At 43.8% G+C, this 13,192-nt stretch overlaps 1 protein-coding gene across 4 annotated transcripts in view; it reads right to left on the bottom strand.

Moving 5' to 3' along the window:
* Positions 1–701: 701 nt before the first annotated feature.
* LOC104664496 (melanoma-associated antigen 8) overlaps positions 702–13,192 on the bottom strand; it is a 74,320-nt gene continuing 61,829 nt past the window's right edge. The window contains exons 1-4 of one of the 4 annotated variants that reach the window (XM_030934835.1): positions 5,275–5,411; positions 3,249–3,528; positions 2,405–2,466; positions 702–2,330 (exon numbers count right to left, since the gene is read on the bottom strand). In XM_030934835.1, the coding sequence (XP_030790695.1) occupies positions 1,308–2,267 (960 nt within the window). In that variant the 5' untranslated portion in view covers positions 2,268–2,330; positions 2,405–2,466; positions 3,249–3,528; positions 5,275–5,411 and the 3' untranslated portion in view covers positions 702–1,307. Of the gene's footprint in view, positions 2,331–2,404; positions 2,718–3,248; positions 3,529–5,274; positions 5,412–13,192 lie in introns of those variants that run through there. The other 3 variants (XM_030934836.1, XM_030934837.1, XM_030934838.1) reach the window with 3 other exon arrangements.

Raw genomic sequence — 13,192 nt, 5'->3', positions numbered from 1 at the left:
ATCTAAACCACCATTTTCATTCATTATATCACCACCCCAAATCTTTCCCTTGTTAAAACTGGCCAAATTGCGCTTCAGATAAGCTAATCAGAGTGCCTTTTTAATACAGTGAGTTCTGGCTCTCACAACCAGGAAAACAAGCACATGTCCAGTGGCATCTGGGCCTCACATCTCAGCAGATTCATGCTTATCTCTCAGGAAACCCATGTGTATGATGGGTATCCATCACCAACTTTGTGTGCTGTGTTCAACCGCACTGAGACAAGAGTGCAGGACACCTCCCATTCCTGCCCCAGGAGGAGATGCCTCTCTGTTTCATCCACCATCCAAAAGGAACTGCTGAGCAGGTTTCCCTTCCAAGCTTTTCTCTTGTCCTCTGAGAATCTGGCTCTGGCCCCACCCCGCTTCATTAGAATCAGCTCACCCAAAAGGTACTGCAGTTTCCCAAAGCCCAAAAGGCCTTGGCTCAGGGCATGTACACTCCACCACTCTCACCTGTTGCTCCACATGCTCATCCCTCTTATTTTCCCTTTAGATCTTAAAAGATACCTGGCCACCTTAGTTATGTGACTGCAGATACTAGACTCTACCACCCTAAGGTCAGGGGCGGGCCTGGCTTACCTTAGCATCTCCAATACTAACTCAGGGCCTTCCAAATAGCAGAAGCTCAATGAATGTTTTGGGAAAAAATGAGCCAGTGAGCAGGGGGACTTATTTATTCATATTTAATTCAGTTTCATTCTCAAAGAAGCCAAGCAAATTCAGATACATAGGGTACACCAAGAGGTACAAAGAAGGCAAGAATTAACTATTGTTTAATTTCTTTATGTCTTTATCTCATGTATTTTAGTGCTATGTTGTTTCACATTTCTAAAAAAACCTTAATCCTCTGCTCTTACAGTGTCTGAATTCAAGAAACAACATGGGTTTCCCAATATAAATGAAAAGCAAGACACTTACTCCTAAACTATATAAAAAGCAGTAAGTCTGTCTACTGTCATACATAAAATGAATGTTGAAGTTCATTACACCATCCATTAAAAGGAACATTGGAACAATTCCAAAAGGAAACAAAGATAAACCTCCAAATCACCCAATAGAACAGGAACTGAGAGACGGTCCACACTGTGTTCCCTCACACCCAACATGCTCCCCACTACTGAGAACGGTGACTGCTCTCTTCAAACACAGAGTGAAGAATGGGTCTCATGTAAGAGGACAGGGAAGGGGTTGTTTGTGGCCCTGGAAAGTGCACTGGCCCAGACCCTCCAGCAACCTGCCCCACTGACCCTAACTGCAACTCCTGCTCAGACTCCTTCTTTCTCCTCTCCTAAAGCCTCTTCATGCAGGGATGGGTAGGAAATGCGAACTCTTGCATTGACTCTGACCACATGCTCCAGAACTTTCACATAGCTGGTTTCAGCGAGGGCCCTTGGACCCCACAGGAACTCGTAGCGCACAGGATCACTGCCGGGGGCCTGACGGTACTCCAGGTAGTTCTCTTGCACCCACTCTTGGGTGAGCAGCTTCCTGAGCTTCCAATAGACACTATGCTCCCTCCCATCATACAGTCCCATCACACTCAATGCTTCCCAGATTGCCTCCTCAGGAGCACAGCTGCCCTCCATTAAGATCATGCCCAGAACGATTATCAGGAGGCCGGTCTTGGGTGTGCTCTGATCATCACCCAGCAGGCCGTCATAGGAGAGGCCCAGGCAGGTGACAAGGACGTAGCAGTGGCCGGCGGGGTCCACTTCCTTCACGTCAATGCCAAAGATCACCTGCATGCACTCAGAGGCTTTGCTGAAGATCTCAGGAAAGTGGTTCTTGTAATTTTTGATGACACTCTCCAGCATTTCTGCCTTTGTGACCCGCTCCTTAATTTGATATTTGCGGAGCAGGAAATGAACTAACTCAGCCACTTTCTCATCAAGTGCTTCCCGAAAAATGGACTCCAGGTGAGCTGGGTCTGCGGAGGTGCTTGGCCCCTCTTCTTCATTGCTGCTGGAAACCTCATTGGATTGACTCCATGGAGTGTCGTTGGTGATAGTCAAGGAAGAGGAGGCACCCTGAGGACTCTGGGCAGGACTCAGTGACCCAGAATCAGGCACCTCCTCCACGGTTCCCACGATCAGAGTAGAGGAGGAAGATGCAGCCTTCTGCTCCTCAGCTGTGGGAGTCTGCACATCCATAAGCCCCGGTGCCTGTCCTTGGGCCTGAAGGCCTTCCTCAGCCTTGCAGGACTGACGCTTCTGCCGAAGAAGCATGATGACTCAGGTCAGGGCAGCAGGTGAGTGTGGGCCAGAGCTGGGCAATTGAGACCCACAGGCCTGGGGAGAAAGGAAGCGTGTGAGAGGCCTCAGCCGGGTACCACCCCTGGATGCCCTAACAAAGGCCTACTTACAGGTCTCCTTCAGTGCTCCTCTGGGGCCTCCCGACCTCCCGGCTGGCCTGTTCCCTGCGAACCTGAAGGAGGAATTGAGAGGGCATCTCAGGGTGCAGCCTCCGGGCAAAGGCAGAGGTTCCAGGACTGACAGAAGGGCTGGTAGAGCCAGGAACTGTGTGGTTCCTGCTGTTCTGATGCCAGAGGGGCCTCCGGTATACATACAGGGGAAACACCACCTCAGCTTGACTGCTGGTACTGCCTGGGCCTCTTATGCTCTGTGATTGCAGATACTGCCTCAGACCAAGACCTCACAGTCCAGTTCCTGGAGCTCCTAGAAGATAAATTGAGGGAGAACTCAGGCTGCAGACTACAAGCACAGCCCCAGCACCCCAGTGCTGTCAGGAGGTTGAACCTGACTCTGTGAGCTCCCCACTATTTTGTGTGGATGGTCCTTTCTGTGCTCACTCAGGGCCCTCATCTTTCTCCTGGCAGAGCCCGGATCTGGCCCTTTTCCTGGCCTGAGAAACTTTCAGATCAAGAGATCACAACCCTGATATGGAAGAGAAGGACGTAAATTGACCCACATCTGGCCCCATGTGCCCAAGGCCTCCTGGGGAAAAAGCAATAGCTACACAAAGTACATTGGGGTCCATGTGTCCTGTCCTAGGGTGAGAAAACAGCAATAGCTACACAAAATACATTGGGGTCCATGTGTCCAAACGTGAGGATCCTGGTTGGTCCTCATCTTGATGCCTGCAGGTTCTGAAACTCTCCCTGGGTTGACTTGAGACCACTTCCTCAATCCAAGGACCTATCTCCAGGAGACACTGGAAGAGCAAGTGAGGGGATTCCATCCACCCACCTTTTCCTGCACTTCCCATGACTGACAGAAGGTGCAGGGAGGGGTTCGGTCCTGTGTATTTGGTGAGTGGTGTCCTTTGAGTCCCTGACTCCTGGCAGGGTCTTGGACCCTCCCTCTGTTGACCTGAATGCAGCCCCCTCAGACCAAGGCCTTCTTCTCCCTGAGACCAATGAGTCTGGTATCACACAGGGGGCCTCAGCTGCTAGTCCTGCTCATGCTTTCTGGGGTGACAGCAGAGGCAGGGCAGATTTCTGTTGGGCTCCCATCTGTTTTTTGCCTGCTAGGAGAACCATCGAGGCTATCCTCAATCTTCCCTCAGTGTTGTCACCTAGACTCTTGGTAGATTCTTGGACCAGTGAGTCTGTTGCCCAGATGGGGGTCCTTGTTTTGTCCTGAGTCACTCTCTGAGAACAAGGTCCTTGCTTCCCTGAGATCCCAAGAGAGAAATGAGGAGACACCACATCTGATGACCACTGGGTGTGGTGTCCATGGATGACACTAGGGTCTGCCCCTACTTGTTCTTGAGCGGTGGGTTCTAAGGCCTTCAGGAGATTATTTATCTTTCCCCTGATGGAGCCTGCCCTTCCTCAACCCACAACACCCTAATATGAGCAGACATCTCCCCTTACCACGAATACCTCATCTTCCTGAGTTTCCCCAACTTCCTGCCCATAGTACAGGTGAGATTGCCACTTAGGGCCACCCTTGATCGGGTTTCCCCACAGATAATAACCAAAGTTAGCCAGACTTTGTGGGGTCCCTTCTTTCTAGGCCAGGAGTACCCCCAGTCATCACAAAGGGTACACATCTTGGCTCCTGCAGATGTTGTGATCCTGTCCCTCTGTTGAACAGGTGTGTCTCCCTCTGCTGAGCTGAGGACGCCCTTCAGACCGAGGTCACCACCTCCCTGAGACCCGGGAGGCAGAAGTAACGGGGGCACTACACGGAAACCCCTGCATGGGATTCCCAAGGCTGACAGAAGTAGTAGGTTTCATGGGGTCTTTCTCTGTCTGGGTGTCATCCAGTTATTCATATTTACTCCATGACAAGGCATGGCCCTTTCCTTCCTGCTGAACCATGGATGTGTCTTGCATGCCAAGGCCACCATCTCCTTGAGGCCACCGACCAGAAAGTGTTGGGGGGGGGGGCACTTCCCTTCCAGGCCTGGAGTGCCCAGACCTGAAAGCAGGAGCAGGTTTCTTAGGTCAGTGATGGGAGGTCTGCTGAGTCCTCCTTAAGGGCTCTGGGGCACCTCTCTCCAGTGACCTGAGACTTCACTCCTCAAACCACAGCTCTCTCCTTTCTGACACCCTGAAAACGCAACAAGGATGTGCCACATGCAGCCACAGATCATGGGACCTCCCAAGGCTGAGATCTCCACTGATTTGGAGTCCAAGATCCCCTGAGTCCTCCCTCTTCTTCTCCTTGACTCCTGGCAGGGCTGGGCACCACCCTCCTGCTGACTTGAGTCTCAGTCCCTCAGATTCCTGAGGCCAAATGTGGAGGCGCCTCAGTCTCAGACAGGTAGGGTGGGCCTCCTGTCCTGGGCTCCTGGGTCCCCTCAGGCCTCCCTCATCTCCCAGCATGGCCTGGGCCCTCCCCCTGCTCCTCTGAGGCTGTGCTTATGAAGCCCCTTCGCTGCATCATCCCCGGATGGGGACGTCAGAATCAGCGAGCCCGGCCGCCATGCCCGGCCGCCATGCCCGGCCGCCATGCCCGGCCGCCATGCCCAGGGCTGACAGTAGGGGCAGAGATATGCTCTGTGGGGCCTCAGCCCTCTCTCAGGGTCCTGCCCTTGATGCCTGGCAGAACCTAGGCCCTGCACTCTGCTAACCAGCCCTGCTCTGGTCACACCAAGCTCTCACTCCAGATTCCCCTGGGGCTTAAGCGCAGGGCTGGCTAGGGGTGGCCCAGCCAGACAAGTCTGCCCCCTAGTGGTCCAGGGCTGGCAGCAGGGGAGGCGCTAGATTACTTCGGGTTCTACATGAGGGGTGGGGGCCTCCTCAGTCCTCCCTCAGGGTCTTACCTTGCCTCCTCACAGAGTCTGGGCCCACTTCCCTCAGTCGATCTCAAGCTGACCCCTTAGAACCAGGCTTCTCTCTGATCCTCGCGGCCACGTCAGTGGCGTCACATCCGTCCACCTAGGGCTCACCTGGGTGGACAGCAGGGGCGGAACCGGATTCCAGTGGGGCGGGGGATGAGGGAGGAGCGGCTCAGTCATCCCTCAAGGTTCTCATCTTGAGATCTGGAGGATCCTGGAGCACCGTACTCTTCTGAGGGTGTCTGCCTCCCTCAGACCAAGGTTCTGATTCCAAGTCCCCTGAGGTGGCAGTGGGGGGAAGGGTGTGGTGGGAGGACAAGGCTGCTGGAGTCTTTCAGGGCAGACATGAGGTCTGAGCTGAATTCTGTGGCCCCTCTATGTGGTGTGGGTGAACCCTCAGTCCTCACTCAGGAGGGTCCTCTTCCTGACTCTTGGCTCTTTTAGGAGATGCTCTGTTTCTGTCACCTCTGAGCATTTGCACAGCTGCACCCCTTGCAGAGAATGGCTGCGGGTCCCAGGCCAGATTCTCCCTGTGGGGTTGCAGCACCTATGATTGTAGTGACCTCTGGGAGAAGAGGCACACCTTCCCACGGGGGCTCTTCCCCAGCTAGAAGAGGATTTTGCAAACCTTTTGTACTAAATGATTTATTTTCACACTGAAGAAGCTGAGTAGCTGCAAGAAATTTGAGATCCTGAGTTTTGAAGTTATCTAACAATTCCTAGTTCACTTTAGTGATTTTCATATTTTAATTCTCATTCATATAGTAAGAAACAAATGTTAAATCTATGCCAATTGTATATGTGCATTATATTTATGTTTATATGCATAAACACGTATATGTATGTATATATTCATATTATGTAAGTATAATTATATGTATGTGTATGTATATATCTTTACAAATATACATAAATGTATGTCGACTATACATACTTATTTTATCAAACAATATCTACTCATATAATGTGTGATTCATTCATACTATTCTATTTCTAGTTCATTATATAAATTTGATTAAAATAATAATATTTTGGAAAGTCAGTCCTAACCTACTCTTTGTTTCTAGTTGTTATTAGCAGAACTCTGGAGCCATAGTTTCTCAATCAATCAATCAAATTTTCCTGATAGTACCCCTGGGCTACTGACCTCGTGTTTTGAGGTGCAGACTCAGATTGTGCATTGATGTGGTATGGTCCTTTAAAACTTTTCCTGCAACTCACCCTGTCATCTGCAGTGGCTGCAGACCTCCTCAACCTCCCTGCCTCTCCACCTGCCCAGAGCACAAGTACCAGTTCAACACAGTCTTCAATCTTCCCCAGGGTTTTCTCTGTTTCGTTGTTTAGACTTTGTTGCTGATATTGTGGTTTTATTTTTCTTTTTCCCTTCTATATTTTTCCACAGTCGATTTTGGGAGTAGAGCACAGCAGCCTGGGCTTGATTGTCACTTTGGCAGCTACAGGTAGGCATTCACTCTTTATTTAATTTAAGTAAGATTTACCCCTTTTCCATATTCTGTTCCTCATCAGTGAACATCATATACTACTCCATTTATTTGGGAATTTTTTCTCTGAATCTGTCAGCAAACTTGTATAGTTGCTTCTGTAAATGTCTTGCATATTTTGGTTAGGCTTCTTCTTTATATTTTGGATTTAAATGCTATCGGGGATCATATATTTTTAATTTAATGTTCTAAGTCGCTTATGTGTGGCACGTCTCTTGTATTCGCTGCGGTGGTCTTCGTATGTTGTCTTCTGAAGTCTCTTATTTATTTGAATATTCCGTGTGTCTCTTCCTTTGAATTTTCTTTCTTTCTTTTTTTTTTTTTTTTTTTTGAGACGGAGTCTTGCTCTGTCACCCAGGCTGGAGTGCAGTGGCTCAATCTCAGCTCACTGCAAGCTCCGCCTCCCGGGTTCACGCCATTCTCCTGCCTCAGCCTCCTGAGTGGCTGAGACTACAGGCGCCCGCCACCTCGCCCGGCTAGTTTTTTGTATTTTTTAGTAGAGACGGGGTTTCACCATGTTAGCCAGGATGGTCTCGATCTCCTGGCCTCGTGATCCGCCCGTCTCGGCCTCCCAAAGTGCTGGGATTACAGGCTTGAGCCACCGCGCCCGGCCCTGAATTTTCTTGATAGTCAAATTGTGAAAAATACTATCTATTTCTTTTCAATCTTCATACCTCTTTTTCATCTTGATATTCATAGCTCTGACTCTTTTTCATTTCGATATTCAGTGCAGCTATGAATGGTAGCAGTGAAAGCATACATCAATGACTTGCTCCTGACAAGAATGGGAATGCTTCTAACATTTCACATTCAAGTATGTTTCCTGTCAGTTTTAGAAAATTAAAGTGCCTTTTAATCTTCGTTTGCTAAAAATGTTAATTTGAAAATATAATAAAATTCATTTCAGAGGCTTTTTCTGTATTTTTATTCCTTGCATACGAGCTGCTTGTTCATTAGTCCACTGTTGTGTTGAATATACAATTATCTATTTAGGATATTTGCTGCAATATGAGTGAACACTTGGCTCACATGTTCTTTTTATAAATGCTGGATGTCTTTGTCTGTTTTTTCTTTTTTTCTTTGTTTTTCCAATGCAGGAGAGGGAGCCTTGGAGAATTTGTTGAATAATTGCCCGTGTTTTGGGATTATTTGGAAGAGTTAAAGTGGTGATTCTTTTTCCCTGACCACTTGGTGGAACTGACCCACAAAACTGCCTGCCTTAGAACAGTAGAGGGTGGATTGAGCTTTAAATACATTTTCAGTTTGTGGATGTACCATTGGTTGTATCCATTCACCAATTGGAAAAAGTCTTGATTGTCAATTATAAATAAGCTGCTATATATGTTTTTGTGTACATGATTTTGTGTGTATGAACCTGTTTCCAATTCTCCTTGATAAAACCTAGGAGTACAATTACTGTGTGTAATGGTAAGTCTAAGTTTTGCTATATTAGAAATAGCCAAAATCCCTCTAGAGTGAATGTTTTTTTTCTTCTCTACCAGCAATGAAAGATAACTACATATCTTTTGTACAATTTGGTATTTTCAGGTTGTCGCATTCTATCAATTGTAACAGGTGGGTAGAAGAATGTTATTGCTGCTTACATTTGCATTTTTATTGAATAATTATGGTAATCGTCTTTTCATATGCTTTTTTTGTGATCTGTGTATCTTCACTAGTGGAGTCTTCAAATCATTTACTATTTTATTGGACTCTTCATCTTTATATGATTGCGTGGTATAGGGTGTTTATTCATTCAGTATACAAATCCTTTATCCGACACAGGGTTTACAAGTATTTTCTCCCCATTTTTGGCTTTTTCCCCCATCTTTTAACTGTTTTTTTTTTTTTTTTAGTAAACATTTTAGAGTAATTTTAAATTTACAGAAAAGTTGTGAAGACAGTTAAGAGGGTTTTCCTATACATCATGTCCAGTTTCTCCTATTATTAGCATCATACAATAATATGATACATTCTTCATAATTCACAAATCAATATTCACCTGCACATTCCTGTCATTGTTTCAAGATCCTATCTAGGATACCATGCTACTTTAGTCATCATGTCTCCTTAGAATCCTCTAAGCTGTGATAGTTTCTCAGACTATTCTTGTTTTTGATGACTTTAACAGTTTTGGGAAGTATTGATCAGGCTATTTGTGGAATTACCGTCATTTGGTATTTGTCTGAGTTTTTTTCATATATAGACTTGAGTAATTGTTTTGGGGTAGGAGACCAGACAGGTGAAATGACGTTCTCATTACATGATATTTTAGCACCATGACTCATCACTGTTGATGTTGACTGATCAACTGGCTGAGGTAGTGTTTGTCAGTATTTCCCTCTGCAAGGTTATTACATTCCCCCCTTTCTGTATTGTGCTTTATAAAAGAAAGTCACTAAAGGCAGCCCATTGGGTAGTAGGGAAGTATGGTCCACCTTCTTGGGAAGGGATAGTATTGACATGAATGATTTGGGATTCATCTCAATGGGAGATTTGTCTATTCTCCCCCATTATTTGTATTTATTTAACCTTCGATTTATCTCAGATGAACTCATGGTAATGTATTATATGTTTGGGGTTATAATTCAACACCACTTTTATTTTGCTGCTCAAATTGTTCATCTTTGTCCATTGGAGGCTCTTTCCGTTGGCTCTGATGTCCCTTTCAAGCAACTGAGTCATTACACTTGTTTGTAGCTCTGTCTTACCTTATGGTATGACAAGATGATGCAGGCTCCTATTTATATTTCCTGTTCCAGTCATAGAAGAGTCCATTTTCCATGGTTTTCTGCTTCCTTTTATGGGAGAAGAGTACTGGAATGTGAGAGGTAGGTGTTAGGCATGCTCATTGGTCCTGAGAATTTGTGATTCCTAGCCACTTCAATTCTCAGAGTAAGGATATATATTTTTGTATATTAACCTGTGTATATACACATATCCATAAGCAGAATTCTTAAACCCAGTCCCTGTGGGAAATAGCTTTAGAAGCCAGACAATACTGCTTCAGTACAGTTTCTTTTAACTTCAGTCTCAGAGACTGACTTCCACAGGTACTTAGGACAGCACCACATCCCCAGATACTCATTAGAGGTGGTTTCATAGATTTGTAACACAGTTATATTGTTTTGTCATGTTCTATACTCCACCTCGGCATTCCTCAATCTCCTAATTTTTTCAATTTTGCATACATTGAGGTTTATTCTTTGTACTTTAAAGTTTTATCCTTTTTGACAAATGCATAACATATTCCATTTTTTGACAGCATGTCATCAACCATGACATGATACAATCAATCATTAAAGTAGCCTAGAGAATAGTTTCACCAGTCTAATAAATTCCTTCTGCTTATCCTAGTCATACCTTTTCCCCACCCCTGATGCCTGGCCACAACAGGTATTTTTACTGTCGTTATAGTCTTGTCTTTGGAGAACGTCAAATAAATTGGATCATATACTATGTAACCTTTTTGGACTGGCTTCTTTTACTTAGAGCTAAGCATTTAAGATTAATTCATGTTTTTGTGTGCCTTGATAAGTAAATCTTTTTTTTTCTTTTTCTTTTTTTTTTTTTTTTTTGAGACAGAGTCTTGCTCTGTCGCCCAGGCTGGAGTGCAGTGGCCGGATCTCAGCTCACTGCAAGCTCCGCCTCCCAGGTTTACGCCATTCTCTCCCCTCAGCCTCCCAAGTAGCTGGGACTACAGGCGCCTGCCATCTCTCCCGGCTAATTTTTTTGTATTTTTTTAGTAGAGACGGGGTTTCACCGTGTTAGCCAGGATGGTCTCGATCTCCTGACCTCGTGATCCGCCCGTCTCGGCCTCCCAAAGTGCTGGGATTACAGGCTTGAGCCACCGCGCCCGGCCGATAAGTAAATCTTTTGGTTGATGAATAGTGTTCCATTGTTGTTGGACCACAGTTTGTTTATTCATTTGTCTCTTGAAGAACATCTTCGTTGCTTCCAGTTTTGGCCAATTATTAAATAAGCTGCCACACCCATTCATATGCAAGTTTTTTTGTGTGTGGGCATAAGTTTGCAAATTAGTTCAATGTATACCTAGGAGTGTCAAGAATTTGTTCAGCTTTGTAAAAAAAAAAAAAAAAAAAAAATCAACTGACAAACCATCTTTGAAAGTGGCTGTACTACTTTGCATTCCCAATAGCAACAAATGAGAGTTGCCTGTTGTTCCCTGTTGCCAGGAATTGGTATTGTCAGTATTTGGATTTTGGACATTCTAATAAGTGTGTATCTTTGTTATTTAATTCATAATTCTCTAATAAAGAATGACATTGACTATGTTGTCTTATGCTTATTTTTTATGTGTACATGTTTTTTGTTGATTTGTCTGTTCAGAATTTTTGCACATCTATTAATAGAGGTTTCTTAAGTTTGTTTTCTTATTTACTTTTAAGCATTCTCTGTATATTCTGAATAGTTCTCATTGTTTAGTTTTATACTTTCTCTGTAGATTTTTGATACAAGTCCTCTATGAGATGTACGTTTTGCAAATATTTTCTTAATGTCTGTAGCTTATCTTTCCTTTTTCTTACCAGTGTCTTTTACAGAGCAGTAGTTTTGGTTTTTAATTTTCAGAATGTCCACCTTTTCCATTTTGTCTTCTATGGGCATGCTTTTGATGTTGTATGTAAAAACCCCTCACCAATATCAAGGCCAGGTAGATCTCCACTTATGTTTTCTTCCAGAAATTCTATAATTTTACATTTTATATTTGAGTCTGTGAAGTATTTTGAGATAATTCTTTGTGAAAGTTGTAAGGCTCTTTCTAGGTTCATTTCTTTGCATATTGATATGCATTTGTTCAGGTACCTTTTGTTGGAAAGACTGTCATTTCTCCATAGAATTGAATTTGCACCTTTGTCAAAAATCAGTAGACTATATTTGTGTGTCTTTTTTTGGGCTCTACTTAGTTCCATTGATATGTGTCTGTTCTTTTGCCAATAGCATACTTTCTTGATTACTGTAGGTTGACAGAATAACTGTATATCAAAGCTAACATCAACCATGAGAAACCATTCATATGTCTAGTAATTTCCTTTTATATGATGTAATGGGAATGACATTTTACCTCTGAGATCTTCCGCTAAATGTTCCTATCTCCATTCTTTTAAAAAAATTTTTTTAAAAATTTTCAGTTCAAGGGTACATGTGCAGGTTTGTTATGTAGGTAAACTTGTGTCATGGGGCTTTGTTTTACAGATTATTTCATCACCCGGGTATTAAGCCTAGTACCCATTCGTTATTTTTCCTGATCCTTTTCCTCCTCCCACCCTCCACCATCTGAGAGGTGCCAGTGTGCCTTGTTCCCCTCTATGTGTTCATGTGTTCTCATCATTCAGCTCCCACTTATAAGTGAGAACATGTGGTATTCGTTTTTCTGTTCTTTTATGAGTTTGCTTAGAATAATGGCCTCCAGCTCCATCCATGTTCCTGCAAAGGACAGGATCTCATTATTTTTTATGGCTGCATAGTATTCCATAGTGTATTTGGACCATATTATCTTTATTCAGTCCATCATTGATGGGCATTTAGGTTGATTTCATGTCTTTGCTATTGTCCATAATGCTACAATGAACATACATGTGCTTGTGTCTTTATAATAGAATGATTTATATTCCTTTGGATATATACCCATAATTGGATTGCTGGGTCAAAATGTATTTCTGTTTTTAGGTCTTTGAGGAACTGCCATACTATCTTCCACAATGGTTGAACTAATTTACACTCTCATCAGCAGTTTATAAGCATCCCTTTTTCTTTGTAACATCCTCAGCATCTGTTATTTTTTGATTTTTTAATTATAGCCATTCTGACTGGTGTGAGATGGTATCTGATTGTGGTTTTGATTTGCATTTCTCTAATGATCAGTGATGTTGAGTTTTTTTTATATGCTTATTGGCTGTATGTATGTTTTCTGTCTTCTTTTGAAAAGTTTCTGTTCATGTCCTTTGCCCACTTTTTAATGGGGTTGTTTATTTTATTTTTGTAAATTTGTTTAAGTTCCTTATAGATGCTGGATATTAGATCTTTGTAAGATGCATAGTTTGCAAAAATTTCCTCCCGTTTTGTAGGTTGTCTGTTCACTTTGTTGATAGTTTCCTTTGCTGTGCAGAAGCATTTTGGTTTAATTGGATCCCATTTGTCAATTTTTGCTTTTGTTGCAATTGCTTTTAGCATGTTTGTCATGAAATCTTTGCCCATTGCTATGTCCTGAATGGCATTGTTTAGGTTATTTGCCAGGGTTTTCATAGTTTGAAGTTTTACATTTAAATCTTTTATCAATCTTGAGTTAATTTTTGTATATGGTATAAGGAAAGGGTCCAGTTTTTTTTTTTTTTTTTTGAGATGGGGAGTCTCACTATGTCGCCCAAGCTGGAGTGCAGTGG

Source organism: Rhinopithecus roxellana, chromosome 7 (assembly GCF_007565055.1).
Source record: "Rhinopithecus roxellana isolate Shanxi Qingling chromosome 7, ASM756505v1, whole genome shotgun sequence".
Taxonomy (NCBI): Eukaryota; Metazoa; Chordata; class Mammalia; order Primates; family Cercopithecidae; genus Rhinopithecus; species Rhinopithecus roxellana.
Note: the sequence above shows the minus strand (reverse complement) of the source record. Positions and strands in the feature narration are given on the sequence as shown.